Source organism: Dendrobium catenatum, unplaced genomic scaffold (assembly GCF_001605985.2).
Source record: "Dendrobium catenatum unplaced genomic scaffold, ASM160598v2 fragScaff_scaffold_875, whole genome shotgun sequence".
Classification (NCBI taxonomy): domain Eukaryota; kingdom Viridiplantae; phylum Streptophyta; class Magnoliopsida; order Asparagales; family Orchidaceae; genus Dendrobium; species Dendrobium catenatum.
The window spans coordinates 536903-555458 of NW_021319337.1; the positions used below are offsets into that span (position 1 = coordinate 536903).

At 34.3% G+C, this 18556-nt stretch overlaps 2 protein-coding genes across 2 annotated transcripts; both read right to left on the bottom strand.

Annotated features, from left to right (window-relative positions):
• Positions 1 to 1437: 1437 nt before the first annotated feature.
• On the bottom strand, positions 1438 to 9855 carry LOC110113149. The gene is made up of 12 exons (XM_020845588.2): positions 9425 to 9855; positions 8741 to 8924; positions 8588 to 8656; positions 8382 to 8480; positions 7753 to 7832; positions 6842 to 7655; positions 6067 to 6749; positions 3280 to 3364; positions 3140 to 3191; positions 2996 to 3045; positions 1835 to 1882; positions 1438 to 1754 (listed from the first exon to the last, which is right to left on the bottom strand). The coding sequence occupies exons 1-12, from the start codon at positions 9676 to 9678 to the stop codon at positions 1578 to 1580; spliced, it is 2595 nt and encodes an 864-aa protein (XP_020701247.1). The 5' UTR covers positions 9679 to 9855; the 3' UTR covers positions 1438 to 1577.
• Positions 9856 to 11529: 1674 nt separating this feature from the next.
• Positions 11530 to 18460, bottom strand: LOC110113158 (ribosome biogenesis protein NSA2 homolog). The gene is made up of 9 exons (XM_020845606.2): positions 18326 to 18460; positions 18096 to 18215; positions 17945 to 18012; positions 15576 to 15684; positions 15404 to 15472; positions 15123 to 15180; positions 13081 to 13316; positions 12594 to 12645; positions 11530 to 11764 (listed from the first exon to the last, which is right to left on the bottom strand). The coding sequence occupies exons 1-9, from the start codon at positions 18326 to 18328 to the stop codon at positions 11697 to 11699; spliced, it is 783 nt and encodes a 260-aa protein (XP_020701265.1). The 5' UTR covers positions 18329 to 18460; the 3' UTR covers positions 11530 to 11696.
• Positions 18461 to 18556: the final 96 nt, after the last annotated feature.

Consider the following 18556-nt stretch of genomic DNA (forward strand, 5'->3'; position numbering starts at 1 on the left):
AAATTAATAACATTCAGTTTTTTTAGAGTATTACTTTTTAAATTTATTAAAATAATTCATACATTGAATAAATATTCAATAAATTTAATCTTTTTTTTCTTTATGATTTTATATTTTTGTACTTCCACATGCTTCAAATACTACTCTTAGTTAAATAATTTACAATTACAATAATTCTAAAAAGCCTAATATAATATATAATTTAAATTAAAAGAAAAAAAGATATTTTTCACTAATTTTAAATATATATTTTTTCATATTTTCTTAGGATACATTTATAATTAATTAAATTGGAAAAAGTAACATACAAATAATAAATTGATATATTTTTAAATAATTGCTTATGGAATTAGTAAATTTATAAGATGCTATGATATGAACTTCAGCATAGGCCTCTCCTCCCAACATGATTCTAAAAAATATTGCTTGGCTTTATGATTCTCTAAAAAATATTCGAGTGAGTGGTAGCGGCGGCAGCCAGTGATGGCGGTTGGCAGTAGCCAGTAACGCAATTGACTTGCGGTGAAAAAATAATCAATCAAAATTAGGTGAATTTATAATACATAAAAAATAAAATAAGATGAAAAAGAAATTCATGAAAATTTGCATTACTTTTTGATAATTAGTTCATTATTTTATAAATTTATTTGATTTAGTTGAAGATGTTTATATCTCATAAATATTTTTTTTTATTTTTTTTAATAAATTTATCATTATTTAAAGTTCATATTATTTAAATAATTTAAACATTTATTATTTTACAGTTCAACCCCAATTTATTTTTTTAATCCTGAATATTTTATTTTCTTCCGATTCAATCTCTGTCCAATTTTCAAAAGCAAGACTTCGAATCAAATTTTAATGCGTGCAATAAAAAATTGTTAAATAATACTATATGTTATATTAATTTCAAAATAAATTTAATGACTTCAAAACAGATATTTATTCTTTTATTTAACAGAATTTTTTTAATTAGAAATTCGTGCACTAAAAATTTGCTTTAAAAATAGTAAGAAAGCTGAACGAAGTCTAAGGGTTTATTTGGGACGGCTTTTTTATTGCTTTTTAAAACGGAGTTTTAGTACAAATTTTTTTATTTTTGTACTAAAACTCCATTTTAGAAAGCAATAAAAAAGCCGTCCCAAACGAAGCCTAAGATTTCATTTGGGACAGCTTTCTTTCTGCTTCTTAAAGCAGCTTCCTAGTCAAAAAATTTTAATTTTTGTATTAAGAAGCTATTTTAAAAAACAGTAAGAAAGCCGTCACAAAAGAAGCTTAAATCAGGCAGAAAAATATAGAAAACCATCTGAAGACAAAAAAATGAACAAATCAAAACAAGTAGGCATTATTTTGGTTGATTTCCTTAACAATAGATTCAAACAAATTTACAAAATATCAACAGAAGCACCTGGAAAACATCTCTGTTCATGGACAAGAAAAAAAAAATTCCCCTTCCCCTTATTCAATCTAAATAAGTTGCAGCAGGTTTGAGGTTTCTGTTACTAAAATATACCAATAATTCATGAAAAAAAAAAAAATCAAATTATGATACATTAATTCATACCTCCTTATCTGCATCAAACAAGCTGCACAACAGCAGAAACTCTAAGAGCTCCTCGCTGGAGCAGATCACCAAGTTCATCGAACAACAGTGCAGTTCTCCAGCCCCAGCCTTTTGGAGCTTTGGGCAGCAGTGTTCCTGCCTGCTTAAAGCTCCCAAACACCATGACTTCTCTCTTTGATGGACAAATCAACTGTGAATCATAGACAGTATTATATTTCAGTTAAGCGGTTTTCTTATGTTTTCTTCGACAAAAATTGTTCGACGAAATACCTGATAACGAGCCGTCACCTTTTCGCGGGGATCGACATACATATGGACCTGAGAAGAAAAGGTTGAGGACATTCTGGATATTGTTGATATGTTATGATTGAGGCTTTGTTGGGACAACTTTCTTTCTGCTTTTAAACCAGTTTTTTAGTACAAAATTAAAAAATTTTGTACTGGAAAGATGCTTTAAGAAGTAGAAAGAAAGTCGTCCCAAACGAAGCTTGCGTAACAAACACATTGGGGCAGTTTAGTAGCCTATAGAAGGCAGGATTTATGTTATATTTAGCTTAAATCCTGCCAAATGGGATTTTGGTGGGCTTTAAATTCTCGTGCTTTTGTGTTAGACAGGCCCCTAGTGGACCGGTCCCGGTTCACGTCTACAACAAGAGGGGCAGCGGCAAGAGGGAGGGAGAGAGAGAGAGAGAGAGATGGGGTGTGGTCCCCTTGATTTTAAATTCAAATTTGGAGTCAAAGGAGGGGGCGGCAAGGGCTTTTAGGCCTTTTTGTCTTATTGTTTAATTGTATGTCTTAAGTATGGGAGGGAGATTAGGGTTAAGGTTATGTTTTGATTATTGTGTTCTTGGGAGGATTTTCTTGGTGACTTGGGCTCTAGATTCATGTAGAGATTGGGAGAGACGATCCTCCTCTCGAATTGAGGATCAATGGTATCGTTGTTTTTGTTGTTTCGGTTAGTTCTCAACTTCTCATTTTTGCAATGCAATTATAATTTGAAGAGTTTTCCACCAGATTTTGCGTGATTCTATTGTTAATTTTCCCTATTCTTGTTAGGGTTTACTTGAAATATTCAAGTATTTCCTATCACTTTGATAAATCTTATTTCAACCATGTTATTGATTTAATCCATGATTGGTTAAACCCTACAATTCACAGGATTTAAAGAATTTAAGGAATTCTCATCTTATAAACTTTGAATTATGAAACAAATTGTTAAATAGTTTCCATGATCTGTTGAATACCATCATTCAAAAAATTTAAATGATTGAAGAATTATCATATCATAAATTTTAAACTCTGAAGCAAACAATTTATCAATAGTTAGGAAGATTTGACATGTAATCCTCCAAAAATTTACTAAAATTGGAATTACAGGATTCATTAAATCTTACTTGATTAAATCCTACTTGTAGTCAAACAGCCCCTTACCTTTCTGAGGGAATCTGCCACCTCTGCCTTACGTCTATGAAGAAATAATCCTGAAGAAAATACGTTTTACAGAGCTTAAATTGGTTCAGTCATTATTTTGATGATTAATATAAACATAAGAAGTATACGATTAGGATGAAATACCTAAAGTACGACGCCCTTGAAGATCTTCATCATTGAAAGCTTGAATACTGACCTGTAAAGAAGCCAGATATTAAGATAAATTGCTGCTTATTCATGATAAATGCTTTTAAAAAAAAAAGGAAAAAAAAAAGATTATAGACCTTCCACAGTGATCCAGCATAGAAAATTTCAGGAGAATGCTTCACCAGACCATCACTAAGCCTATGGACATCTTCAAACTCCACCCTTGTATTAAAATAGAACAAAAGTATCATTTATATTATTAGTTAGATCTCATTCTGCATGAAGAAAAATTAGCAATTATTGGAAAAACATCACAGGTTAACGTTACGGAATCGATTGAGAGTCCTCGAATCACAACCGCAACAAATCAACATATAGAGCTAAGCTATAAATTCCTACTAGGATGATGCAAGCAATGCCTCCCCAGATTTCCTTGCTGGGCTGTTCGGTTCTGTACCGGCTTTCTCGGTTCCTCTTTGGCTGTTCGGTTCCCTGCTTGGGTGTCCCGGTTCTTCCCCTGGCGCCTGTTTGTTCGTTGGCTGTTCTGCATGCCCCTTCGTGTGCTGCTCCAGCGGCTGTCTTTTGGTCTTTTGCCTCCCTTTTTCTTATTGGTTTGAATGGGAGGTTGTTTGGCTGTTTAGTTCCCTTTCTTCACCTATATATTAGGGCTGTTTGTGGTTGTTTTAAGTAGAGTTATGTGAAGATTTTTGGAAAGAAACCTGCGGGTTTTCTCTATCTTGCGAGCTAGCTTCTATCCCCTTCCCCTCTATGACTTCGTCTCGGGCTTCTTATCTATTTCTTCTCTCAACAAGTTTCCACCTCATTTGTATCTTTCTTCTCAATCAATGAAAAGCTTTTCAGGTGTTTTTATGTTATAAGATATTGTTTGTCGTGTAAGTTGTATGTGTTGATTGTTCTAATATAAAAGTTGTAAGGTGTTGCTTTGTTTTATTTCATTTTAGTTGAGTTTGTGTTTGTTAAAGTTGTTTTGAAAGGAAGACATCAAGTTTCTATGCAATCTCAGTAGTCCTTAAAAATTTTGGTTGCATCATAGGACATTTTTACTGGTAAATCATAATAGAGCTACTGGAGAGAAAAATATTGGAAGACAAGAACAGAGAGAGTATTAAGGATCAATTGGAACACCTATATGTTTTAAGTCGACAAGGGAATGATCGCACCACCACAAAGAATTTTTTTTATAAAGTGATGCAGGCGATCGAGTCCATCTTTAAGGTGTCGAGTCTCCATCTGATATTTCTAACAAGCTATAAGAACAACTAGACCATAAATGAGTCAAAGTGTCTGAGCTCGAGCAAAAAAAGGATAGCTCATCTGGCTTGAAATACAAAAACATTCATTTGAAATAGGCCTTTTTCTAGAGAGTTCTCAGAAAATGAGATGTTTGAGTATAGCCCCGTGAGTGAACAAGAGTTTCAATCACTCCATTTATAGCCCAATTTGGCAAGTTAAGGGGGGTGAGGCCCTGGCACACAACTGGTTTAGTAGCAGTAGTAGAAACTGTCATCTGCAATGAATCACAGAGAAGCCAGCCCTTATATTGGCAAAAAATCTATAATGAGTGAATCTAGTGAAGTTGATAGAGAGAGAGTGTGTGTGAAGCTCAAGACGTTGAGGACTAGCAATGATTGTAAACTCTAGCATGAGGGTGAGGCAATGTGATCTAAAATGGAGGTCAAAGGTGCAGTTTTAGTCAGAAAACAAAGTAGATATGGCAGCAAGCCGAAGAAAAAAAATACTATGATGACAGTTTACTGGAAGAGCAAGGTCTAGAGCTTTACAAGCTAGTAATTTGAAGGACTAATTCCCAGGACTTGATAAGATCAGAGACGACGAACAAGCAAAATAAAGAGTAGGTATTTACATGGTTATTGGGCTTGCCGTACTTAGGAGCTAGTCATGATCCAAAGGAGAGATTTTGCAGAGGGAAGAGAAAGGGAGAGAAAGAGAGAGAGTTTTGTCGACATAGAAGAAGAACCATCATTCTCTGTCAAAATTTATGTTCAAGTCACAAAAAATGGTCACACCCACAAAATACAACTACTTGCATTAAACACTGAATGACACATTGAAGTCTCTTTCAAAAGGGAAATCATCAAATAACAAAGAATAGGTTCAATGCAGGAGAAACTATGGAGAAAGCATAGAATTTTCCATAATTAGTTAAATGAGGATCAAATCTCCATATGCATAAAGCACTGGAGAGATCAATTGTCCTTCTGAACAGTAGATAAGTTGGAACTTGGAAGTGATTTTCCCATAAACTCCCTATTTTTTAACTATGTGCACTGAGAAACTTTAGTACCTTGTAATCGAAATAATATAAGTTTCCTTGTATGATTCATTAGAACAGTAGATTATCAAAGCAAAAGTCACAGAACATAGTAGTGATAGTTAAATGTGTTTTGTTTTTCAAGCAATCTACTTACATAGTTTCACTTCATAAAGAGGACTGGTAGCCTCCTTCCTTTTATAACCTTTTTTGGGAAAATGATAAGAATTGCGTGTTAAAAAAAAAAGTTTTAGTTGAATATATTCATAATTAGATTAACCCACTACAAGGCAATAAATCTTCCTTGTAGACACTGAATCGTTGGTGCTGGACAAAGCATACACAGTTAAACTTATTTTGTAAATCTTTTTAGAGTGAAAAGAATAGGAAGCACAATGTAATGACATTAATCAATTGGTTCCCAAAGGACTTCTTTATTCTTCCACAAAATAACATAAAGACCATTTGTGCCACCCATGGTAATAATAATGGCATAAAGTAGATGAATTTGAGAAATATATGATAATTCTTACGAAATCTGTAAAGAATCTATGGTTCGTGAACACAGTTCTATCACTATTAGAAAACACATATATTCAAAGCATAAAATGCTGGATGGAAGGAACTCTACCCGAAGCGAAATGGAGGAAAATCACGGAGTGGTGTTTTGTGATCAAGTGATATAGAACCATCAGAACTTTCACAATCTATGGCAAGAGCATGCTCCTCTGATCCTACCATCTGAACTGGGAGCACATTGGAACTTGTGTGAGAAGCAGTTCCAGCATACCTGCCCTGTAAGTCTGCCTCATATACTCTTTCAGTCTGTTCAGTATGTACATTAACAGAATTACTCCCTTGGCTAAGACTAACCAGAGCTGTCAAGCCATCCCCTGATATATCGCCGCTAAGATCAACTCTAGCTTCTGAATCATCATTGGCTAGTGACTGCTGACAATTCCTGTGGCCGAGTCCAAAAGGCACACGAGAAAAGACGTATCGAGTGGGAGGCCATGCAGATCCAGGGGAGTAAGTTGCTCCTCTCCCTATGCCAGCAAGACCATCAATGGGACCCCTTACATGGACCCGTACAGGACTAGAAATGCCATGGCCTTCAGCTTGAGAGTCTGCTATGTAGACATTCCCAATACTGCCGGAAGAATTGCTCCTATCATGCTCTTGCCTATAATAACCAGTTGCAGTACCTCCATGTGAGTATTCATACGACTGTCTACAAGCACAAAAATTGCTTGTAAGGCAGCAATTTTTGCTGTTATCAGCTGCTATCTCTTGCACCCTTTTACAAAGAAGCATCTGCGTCAATGAGTTAATTAAATTTGACTTTCAAATATAGTGAATAATACACAAAGAATAGCCATATTTGTTTAAAGTGTTAAAACACTGACCTGGAGCCAAAGGCCATCATTCACAGCTCTACAGGGAAATCCCAATTCCTCCAGTTGTTTTCGAACATTTAACAGTGCCTCAAAGGACATATTGCAATACAAAAGTGAGCCTCCTTCAAAAATATTATGAAATGCATCATACTCTTCACTTTGCACCCCACAGTTACCCTTGGAACTTTTAACTTGCCTTCTACCTACCGTCCTGCCACCCCATAATGAAGGTAAATTGCTTCTTCCCCAATCACTGGGACTTGCTCCATTATTACAAGGGGAGACAGAGAACTTACTCTGATGATCAACAGAAGACCAGATACTATTATTAATTTGGTAACAAGAACTATCTCCTGATGGCCCTTCCATGGCAAACTGACTACTGGACATTTTGTTTGCTTCATTACAATTCCGAATTTCAACATAAGAACAAGATTCTCTGTTCAAATTGGAGTCAGTAGATGATTGCTGCAGCTTGATGGAATATCTAGGATCAGACAATGCATGAGGAACCATGGCTGGTCGCACTTGTATAGGCTGAGAATAAGGAACATCAGCATGGCAATCAACCACGCAGTCCGCAAGGTCAACCAGAATATTCTGAGCAGCCTTATGTCCGTCCAAGTTAGCCGGTATGCTCATTTGTTTCATTCCTAAATCCACAATCTGTTTACCACGAGTGTTATAAGTGACATTATTCTCCTTTAGTAAATCACGAACAGTATGGTTTATTTCAAGTTCAGAATCTGGACTTTCTTGTTCAGAACTGATTGCATCAGAAAGGGTGCCCTTTGCAATTAATGTGAACAAAGCTAGTTCAAACCTTAAGATGAAACAACATTATAGGATTAACAACTTCAATAGAGCTAAAACAGAAAGTCAAAACAATTGAGTTGTATTTTCAAGAGCAAGTTGCTTACCTTTTCTCCTCATTAGGCACCCAGAGTTCATCAGATGTAAGCAGAGCATTTAAAGTTTGAGAAGAAAGTTTTGGAAGCACCTATAGATGATGGTAACACTTCTACTATTTCAGTAAAGCTAGCACAAGCAAAAAAGATAAACTTCAAAAGCTTCTAGAAATGACTATCAGAAAAGAATTATAATTCAGAAAAAATATTATCTTCCTTCGTAAGAAAGAGTTTCTGCTGTTATCAGCTGAAAATCCATTTGCAGGTGACATCCTAGCCAACTCCGCCATATAGCAACCAATGATATCAAGTTCAAAAACCTTTTTAGTTGCTTAACCAAACTTCTTTCTTACTAAATATCATTAACCTATTGAGATCAGTTGAATTGAAAAAAACCGATTTTTGCAATATGAGTATTTTACTTTATAGTAAATAACAAGTTTTACTAGCATCTCTTCTAGAACAAAATGAGTCTGAGGACAAAAAAAACACAGAATATCTTAACATCTGTGGTTAAGTTATGCATCCTATGTGGTAAAACAAATAAACCAGAACATCAAGATGCAGCAAATTAGATAAAAAAAGTACTCAAATGTAAATATAAATGCATTGAGAACATAATAGAAGAATATATTCCTTACTTCTCTCAATTCCATGGTCGCACTTTGACAAAGGTACCCCCAACATGCATTTCTGACACGTTCTCCGTGTATCCCATAATCTTGACTCTCTGCAAAAACCTAATCCAAAAGAACTATGTGCGATTTAAGATCATGCAATAGTGAAGTTTTATGTATCAGCATGAAAGTTCAGTGTCCATGAACTGTTCAAAATGGCTAGATCTGACCTGATATGCCAAGAAGTTCGAGGTCCACAACTCGGAAATAATGAAATCGGTGCATATTGCACACAAATCCTGTAAGTTGAGATATCATGTGAACAAATTCTTAAAATGCAAATGAAAGATTAATAGGAGCTTTCAAGCGGGTAATCGACTGACCTGAAGGTCAAGAAAAGAAGCAGAGGCAAGAACTCTAAATGCATTATCGTCATTAAGCTTTGGATGGTGCCCATATAAGTATGCAAAGGCAATCGTAATTGCCTCAGAGTTAACATTAGGGTCATCGATCTGCAAAACCAAATTTGGAAGAGCTGCCTCCTTCCATGGACCATGAAGCATGTTCCTACCAGAGAATTCAAACAATTAAGTCAAGTATTTCAATTTCAAATGAATTTACTAATGAGAGCAATATGGTCCGCTCAACAGAGTTTGAATGGGAGAGTAGATCAGAGCAATGCGAATAGTTTCACACATAACTCAAAATCCAAGAACGAAGACTTCAATCTTAAAAGTGAAGGGAAAATGCCTCTATTTTTGTGTTCTTTGGCATTGCGGCCACGCTTGGTTAGGGAAGGATCGGCTTTATACATTAGATCAGGGAATCGGAAATTTGCAGAAACAAGAAATGAAACATCCGGAAGTATATAATTCAGTCCACTTCTAAGACATAAAGGGAAACGGCGCATATTGAAAGGAAAAAACATGGAATCACGAAAATTTAGATAGAATCAAACCAAAAATCAGATACAGCCAAGAAATTAAAAAAACGGTCAACAACTAAAACCTCATCTCTCCCAATAAACTCGATCCAAACCACCATGAAATTGAGGAAACGTGGATAACCTAAAGTAGGAGCTTCGGGAAAGAATCAGGCGATGGAGGTGATAGGTGGAACCCATGGCCTGGACCATGATGTCAGAGAATGCACCGGAGTTAAAACCCTCCATTTGAATGTGTTCACAAAGGGACGCGAGATTGCAATCCACGGCCCTAATCTCACTACTACTCCGATCATTATCCGACGGCTGAGTCTGAAGGTGGCCCGTCAGCTGCTGCTTCTGCGATTGCGGCGTCGCCGTCGCCGGAGAGACCATCATAGCAAATTTCGCCGCGGAAGCGAACGAGAATCACTCTTCTTCCAATTCCGACGAGGCAGAAGCCATCCGATATTCTAACTGATCTCTCCCTCAGATCGGATTGGAAGAGCGAAGAGCGCCGCAGAAGAAGGGAGAGCAGAAGTAATGCGGTAGAGCTATGAAGAAAATAGGGGTTAGATTTGTAAAAATAAAATTATCCATTTATCCTAACATAAATTTATTAAATTATTTGAAATTAATATATTATAATATTTTTATTTATGTAAATTTATTATATTGCATAATTTGTCATCACTGCCATTTCCTAACAAACTATTATTAGACTAATTTGTATTTTCTTAAAATTATTTATTTTTCTAGCATTCAAAGTTGATGCCACAATGATTATCGTATTATTGAATTTTTCACATCTATAATTTATTATAGAACCTCCTCTATGGGATTAATTTTTCTATGCGGACCTCGAATGTCGTCAAGAGACCAACCAGAATACGTCATGTCAGCCTTCGCTCAGTATCGTGGCTCCGTATTGCTCAATACCGTAGTTTGGTACTGCTCCGTATAGCGGCTCCGGACCGAAGGACGGGCAAATTCAAGCAAAAAATCGAGCTTAATTTTACGAATTTGAGTTGGTTCATAAGTCGATTTTTTATAATAAAAAAGAAAATTATCATGATTCAGACAAATATTATAATAAAATCACAATAAATGAAAAATTAGAATATAAATAATATTAAAAAAAAACATTTGTTATAATGAAATGAGACCTAATTTTTTTAATATTTTAATGACTTTATTCTTGAACTTATATATTCTAATATATTATTTGTGTATTTTTTATTTATATTTGTTAAACAAGTTAGCACGCAACCTAATGAGTCGAGGCTGCTTCATACTTGGCTCGTTAGCTCATTAAACTCGGCTTATAAGCCATTTGTCAAGCCGAGCTCAACAATACTCACAAATCTACAAACTTAAAAAACAATAATGGAAGGATTATATTATGGATTGATTAAGATATGATTATTCCATAACTAATATTGAGAATTGATGAAAATTAGCTTCAAACATATGTGAGAGAAACTTTTTGAGTTAAAAACTTAATATGCAAAGTCAAATAAAATTTTAGTTGATTATTTCATTAATTAATTAATTAATTAAAAGAATTTATTTATATTTTTCAACCTTATGAGGATTTTAGAACAATTTTGTAATTATGTTGAATTACTTTAAAATATTGTCAAATATATCAATATCCGACTGCAAATAAATAGTTTTTTTTTTATTATGAGCAACAATTACAAATTTTGCAGCTCTAATTTATGATTTTAGAAAAACAACCTTCTCATTTAACTAATAAATCTTAGGCCTTTTCATGAGCAAATCTCTCTCTCTCTCTCTCTCATTTACTTCACTCATTACTTTCAAGAGTACATATTTATCCATTAAATTATATTTATAGCTCATATACTTAACAAATGATGGATAAATAAAAAATAAATAAAACCTTTATTTTAAATTGATTCACAATATCTATTTTAGAAAGAAAAACATCAAATTATGATCAACATTAGAGAAATTCAATCCAACATTAGCTTTAACAAATTATTAAAAATAATTAATTTATTTTAAGATGAACATGATATACATTTAACACATCTTAGAATTTGCATACATACCATAAATTTTTTATATTTTTTCATATCACACCCTTAAACTTTTTTTATTTACATCCATAACCCCACATATATATATATATACAGATAAAATAAACACCAAAAAAAGGCCCACAACTCAAACTACTAATCATTTATGTTACCAAATCTTTAGCAGATTGAACAAAAGAAGAGATAGCTGAAGAGATAACTAAAAACTCATTCCACATTTCCATTGCAAGAGAGAACTAAGCATCAAAACTGTATTAGACTTAAAAAAAGTAAACTGAAATGAATAATGTTGAGTTAGGAGTTCAAAACTATTTCTCTCACCAAATTTGCTAATGAAAGGGAGCAAATGGTTCAGACAAGAAGAACAGCATTGATGCAACCATCATTCTCTGGATTATTGGTCACTTGTGCATATTTACCTGCATTGGATGCAGGAAATCAGCTCAGAAGTTTAAGTTTATCAAAGTACAGAACGAGATAAGTTGGTCGATAGATTGGTCGTTAGATAAATTGCAGATTAATCTCTCTAATCCTTTGCAATGATCAACCAAAATTTCACTCACTTGAACAGAACATCAGAGGAAAAGAAGAAATGGAAGGGGAAGGAGAGCTTACCCCACACTACTTTCCCTGCAGGAGTGACTAGTCCAAGCTCGCTCACATTCACCTGGTTAATTTGAATTATCAGTCAAAAACAATCATAGAACATCAAAGTGTGATAATCTTTACATTTACTTCTATAACATTTGCATAAAAAGATATATTTCAACTTAGGCTTCATTTGGGACGGCTTCTTACTGCTTCTTAAAACAACTTTCTGGTATAAAAATTAAAGCTGTTTTAAGAAGCAGTAAGAAACGATAAACCAAAAACAAAGAAAAATAATTAAAAAAAATCCAAAAATATCCTTACAAAAAAACTTGTTTCAGTGGCGCTGCCTTGGAAACCTCCACAAGAGTGGCGCCCCCCCCCCGTTGACCCTGTGACCTGACCAGGCAGATCGAATCACACAAGGGGGCATCGACATATCTCTAAAGCGTACAACAATCAAGGATATGAACAAATAGGGGTCGAGGGGCAGCGTCCCCGGAACAAATTTTGGTTGTAAAGATATTTATGAAAAAAATAAATAAAATCTCTACACTTTTACTTATAAGTTTGCCTCCCCTGAAAATTAAGGCTGATTTCGCCCGTGCTTGAACAGAACATCAAAAGAAAATAAAAAATGAAAGGGAATGGAGAGCTTACCCCACACTACTTTGCCTGCAGGAGTGACTAGTCCAAGCTCGCTCACATTCACCTGGTTATTTTGAATTATCAGTCATAAACGATCAAAGAACATCAAAGTGTGCTAATCTTTACATTTACTTCTATAACATTTGCATAAAAAGATATATTTCAACTTAGGCTTCATTTGGGATGGCTTCTTACTACTTCTTAAAACAGCTTTCTAGTATAAAAATTAAAATTTTTGTATTAAAAAATTATTTTAAGAAGCAGTAAGAAAGTAGTCCCAAACAAAATCTTAGATAAGTATTTATGGTATTTTTTTATGTGATCTAAGGTTTCGTTTGGGACGGCTTTCTTACTACTTCTTAAAGCAGCTTTTTAGTACAAATATTAATTTTTTTACTAAAAAATTGCATTAAAAAGCCATAGGAAAGCCGTCCCAAATAAAGCCTAAAAATTAGAATGTTATATAACTACAAAGATTTAGGTGTTTAATAGAATATACCTCAATGACAGTTCCTTTGGTCATGACACCCAATGAGGTGTACATGGGACCATTAGGATTTTTCTTCACTCCAATTATTTCGAGATTAAAAGTACATTTCAGTTCAGGGTGGGTCACATGAGCTTTGGTAAATCGCAGACCACTGGGTCGAATAAACCGCTCATACTTCGGCGGCTTTCTTGTGAAACCAGGGCCGACAAAGGTGGCTTTGGTGACCATTCTCTTCCATTGCTTTGCTGCATAGCAGGTTGAAATTTATTTTAGATATACAAGGTGAAATAGCTAAAGAAAAGTCTCATAAACATCCAAGTACTAACAGCATAAAATGCTTAGAATAAATTTGGAAATCAACCGAGCAAATAAAATTTGCCTATATGGACTTTAGGGTCTGTGTCTTTGCTCACTAAGTACCAAGTTTAGATTAGCAATTCATAAGTGGTGGTGCATTTAAAGTTTAATAATGAAGAAACACGAGAATTTAAAGGATTAAATTAACATTTAAAGGGGATTTCATTTCGATAGATAGTATTTTGAAGCCGTAGGAAAAGCTATAATGATCATTGATTTAAAAGTTCCTTTAGTTTTGTTACAACAACTGTGGGGCTTGAGTATAGAAAGTTATGATAAGAAAATCTTCAAAACAATTAAGCTGCGTTGGGATGCTAGGAATTTGAGTAAAAGGGAACTAAATAAAAAAAGATTGAAAAGCTTTAAATCATTGGTTGAAGATTCTTAATCAGAATAGGAATTATTGGGATTTCATTTCACTTTCACTTTCCTTCAATCCAATCATCATTTAACTTCTGAAACATTAACCTTTTTTCCTTTTAGAAAGACAGAAGTCGTTTTCCTTGCAAATCTTCCAAACTTTGGCTTCGTTTGGGACGGCTTTCTTCATGCTTCTTAAAACAGCTTTCCAGTACAAAAATTAAAAATTTTGTATTAAAAAGCCGCTTTAAGCAGCAGTAAAAAAGCCGTCCAAACGAAGCCCTGATCTAACTAAGGATTTAAAACAGTAAAAAACACACTTAACAATGCCAACGACTCTTGGCTTCTTTAAAATTCTATCATTCAAATATTAGGATGAAAGGGGGAACATGTGTGCACTGTGCAGATAGAGGCTTTTATTTTCCAAAAGTATATATGTATATAGAAAAACAAGCGTGTTATTACAAGTACAAGAGACGAAGCATCTTTGTTTTGCAAAACGCGGACAAAGAGCTAGCAAGAACAAAAATTGTAGAATTATGCAAGGTTTTGGTGGTAGCGTTAAGCAGGCCATTGGAAACAATTTGATTGCCTCATTGCTACCTATCATGTAGTGAAATTATTTTGTGCGGACGCCGAACTTCGTCCAGAGACCAACCAGAATGTGCCACCTTGCCCCCTGCTCGGTACTCGGCTCAGTACTGCTCGGTACCACAACTCAATACCGTTGACATGGAGCATTCTGATTGTTCTCCGAATGGTGAACTGAATTCGGCGTCCGCACAGAATAATCTCTCTATCATGTATGACATTGGGAATGTTGTCCCATAAAATCCCATATTTCAAATTAAAAAAAAAAAACAGATAATAAATATATTACAATTAAAGGGTAATTTTATATGTAACATTTAAATCTTCTATGTTTATTTAAAAAAACACTTAAGCAGTCCTATTTATAATAAAACAACCAAATCTCCAAGGGCACAACAAACCTTCCTATTTTTGTTCTCAATTAGTTGTTTAATTATTCATGATTAATCTGTATCACGTGCAGAAAAAATATATTAGCATCGTCTCTTTAAATGCTTAAGTGATAGTCTTATAAGAACATATGGGCACAAAATTCATTCCTTTTGTACATGGTAAGAGCGGTGAAAATTCAAATTCATATTTTAGAAACGAAACAACACAAAACTTATTGCTTCTACTAGCGATATAACCAAAATTTAACTTTTCACTCAAGATCATAACAGGCTTTGAAGCATTGATTCTGCATATATGATTTGCATGAAAAAAAAAATATGTTAAATGAAAATAGATTTAGAAATATTTACTTTTCCGTTTGCCGGATCGTAATACTTTAAACATTTCATCTTCAGCAACAGGCCTTACCTGAGAAGTAAAAAATTATCAGGGAATCTATTTAAAATGGAGATTAAAAAAAAACATACAATATTGTACTCAATTGAATGCTCACAAAACATACAAACACCACAATGTGCATCATAAAACAATCAATTTCATTCACTAATTTTATACCAATATATAAAATTGGGGAATCGGAGAAATAAAGGGAAAAGAAGTTGAAAACACATAATATCCAATACAAACTTACTTTTGGCAATGGAACTTCCCATTTGCCAGCTTTCTCCTTCCTCTTTTGCTTGATTGTATTGCTCAAAACCTGGGCAGAAAACACAAGCATATATTAATTGTTATATGGTCATATAATCTGCATAATGAGAACATTAACAAGAACAACTAATATTCTCGCATTGCTTGGTTACTTTTGCGCGGGTAGTGGTATCACGATCCAAAAGATAGGCGGGAATGGCCCCGTCTTGAACATTATCATCAACCTTTCGCCTAGTTGTTGACTCATCATGCATAGCAAGACTGCAAAAATTACAATTATATATATATTTTAAATGCGTATTTGTATAAAGTTAACTCAAACATGAAAGCTTGCACATATTTTGAAGCAGTGCATAGATACCATAGCCACTAAACAATGGAAAATTAATCATTTGCACATGAAATGTTCTCCACCTCCCTCTCTTACATCACGTACATAAGAACCACCATCACCAACATACATGTTAGCAACAGCGGAGCCAGAAACTTTATTCAGAGGGGGAGGCTAAATTAAAATAGTTTTATTTGTCGTCTCATCACCAAGTGGTCTTCGTTTGGGGGCGAGATGCATATATAAATTTTTTTATAAATCTTTTATAAATTTATATATTTTTATGATTGAATTTTTGTATGTATGATTAAAATTTATTTCATAATCATTAAACTAACCTAATAAATCTCAATCTAAAATCACTACAATTTAAGTCAAGGTCATTATATTCATGAAATAACTAATGTTTAAAAAAAACATTTTTATTAAAAATTAAAATAATTTGAAAACATTTTTGCAAGGTGTACCTCATTACCTAAGCAAATGTGAATAGAAAAAATATTTCTTAAAAAATTCTATTTGTTAAACATGAGATATATGCTAGGAGAGAGAGAGAGAGAGAGAGAGAGAGAGAGAGAGAAGATATACATAACTGAATTTTTTTTTTAGGGGGGAGGGCCGCCCATGCATGCTAGGTATAATTTGAATCTCTTATTGCTATAATTAATTGTTTATCAAATATCTTAATGGATGCATCATGAACATCAATGAGATTACAATTTTTTAGATGACCACCATATGATCAAAACCTTTTAGATAAACACAATAAAGATTATTCATAGATCAACTCTGATTAAAATTGCTTAGATTTATAGGTACTGGAAGCAATTATTCCATTCATTGATTATTCTCTGGGGACCATTGGAACTTTGGATGTCCCATGATGCTCATTAAAGGCGATGCACAGCTAAAGTTTCAGTGAATAGATGTTGTCAATAAGTGACCAATGTGAAACTTATAAATACCAAATATGAAGGTCTTCATGCTAGAATACAAGAATGACAAAAGGTTACAGAGCATTACAGTAAAAGAAAAAACTCAACTCCTCTCACAGCCATTCAGTTGCCCCAACCAATCATAAAACAACCTTCAAACCCACCCCACCAAAATATTATCAAGTAAGCATGGCTCAAAGTTTTTTTAAATATTTAATGTATATTTCATTCTGTATAACTACATACTATTATGTATTGATATCATATAATAAGCAATAGAACACAAGCAAGGAAGTGCAAAACCACTACAAAACAATGCTTAACACCAGCATTGATGGCATCCCAAAGTTTTTTAAGCTTTCAAATAAACAGGTTGACCTCAACTAGAATCGAACTTTGGTTTGGTTTGATTTGATTGAACTGAAATTGGAATGTTTTCAATTGATCTTGACTGCATTCTAACAAGTTCTGGAATTAGCCAATCCAAGTAGAAAATGATTAAACTTAAATAAGCTCATTATGAACCAGAACTGATAGCAATTTGAACACATATGATCGGCACATCTCCAAGAATTTTTGCAGGTCAAAGCTCGTCATGGAGAAGAGAATGTGCAACAAGATTTTATGATAAACGGCAGTGGCTAACGCACCAACAAAAGGTAGAACATGAAAGTGGAAATGCAAAGTGTGCTCTGAAAGAAGAAACTGCAAAGAAGGGGCTTAGTGAAAGCAGTCAAACATTAACTAAAGGTGGAAAATGGAAGTGTAAATGCTAAGTGGATTCATGATTCGAATCTCCGAAGCTTTCAGACATTGAACAGCTGAAGTTGAACCCAGAACCACATGAGCAAAACAAAAAGAAATTTGATGTGTAGGGATCCTGAAAGATTGTCTTCCACTAAACCTCGAGCAAATCTAGATCAAAGCTTTAGGACTCAGCCCTAAATTCAATTATCAAAACAACATAACCATCTAAGTAGAATTCCATGGACAACTAAGGATGATTCTTCAAGTTCACATGTTGGAAGCATTATCCATTCATTAAATTTCAATGACTTATACTACTTCTGGACCGATATCACCTGAGAAACAAAAGGTTGCACTATCATGATCAACTTAATACATAGAAGCAACTAGTGAGAGTATATATACATTTCAATAGGAAGATAACATAAAGCATATAAAATAGCTCTAGATGAGACCAAAAAAAATGTTGATTAAAAAAACTAAGCTAGAGAGTAGAAATGGTACTTACGTTTTCTTCATCAGCGCCTTCTCGGCATAACGCTTCTTCGCGAACATTTTCCCCTTGATACCAAGCGCCTACAAGCAAATATAAAAAACAACTTAGCAATGCATAAAAACAAAACAAATATTCCCATAATGGAAGAAGAAAATTATAGAACCTTTTGGGCGTAAGCAGCTCTTTCATGGACCTCCCTAGCCTCCTTCTTTCTCTTCCGCTCGAAATGATCAAGGCGGTAGCCATGGCGCTTCCGATGAAGCTCAATGTAATCACCTTGAGGCTGTCAAAAGAAATATAATCAGTAAGGAGAAGAAATTGAAATAGGGGAAGAGGATTTTTTCGGGACTACAAAACATAAAGCATAAATATAAGATATCCCTAAGATCTTACCATGGCGATGAAGGAACTAGATTTCCTGTGAGTCCAAGACCGTCGTAAAGCAAAGCACGCCGATGCAGAATGGAGAATAAGCGAGTGTAAGGGGCTGTTTGATATCAGAATTTGAGTAAGATTCGAGCGAGCAATATTCAATTTAAGGGGGTGTTTGGTATCCGATTTATTTCGAGTTTTTAGTAGGATTTACGGTAAATTCAGCCAAACGCAAAAAATGGCCATTTACGG

Coding starts and splice junctions, on each gene's coding strand:
- LOC110113158 (XM_020845606.2), bottom strand. Junction 15,685..17,944: donor AAGGCGCTGATGAAGAAAAC/GTAAGTACCATT, acceptor TAATTTTTGCAG/TCTTGCTATGCATGATGAGT. Junction 15,181..15,403: donor GGGAAGTTCCATTGCCAAAA/GTAAGTTTGTAT, acceptor TTTACTTCTCAG/GTAAGGCCTGTTGCTGAAGA.
- LOC110113149 (XM_020845588.2), bottom strand. CDS start 9,678: ATGATGGTCTCTCCGGCGACGGCGACGCCGCAATCGCAGAAGCAGCAG. Junction 8,481..8,587: donor CGAACTTCTTGGCATATCAG/GTCAGATCTAGC, acceptor CTTTTGGATTAG/GTTTTTGCAGAGAGTCAAGA. Junction 6,750..6,841: donor ATGATGGCCTTTGGCTCCAG/GTCAGTGTTTTA, acceptor TCATTGACGCAG/ATGCTTCTTTGTAAAAGGGT.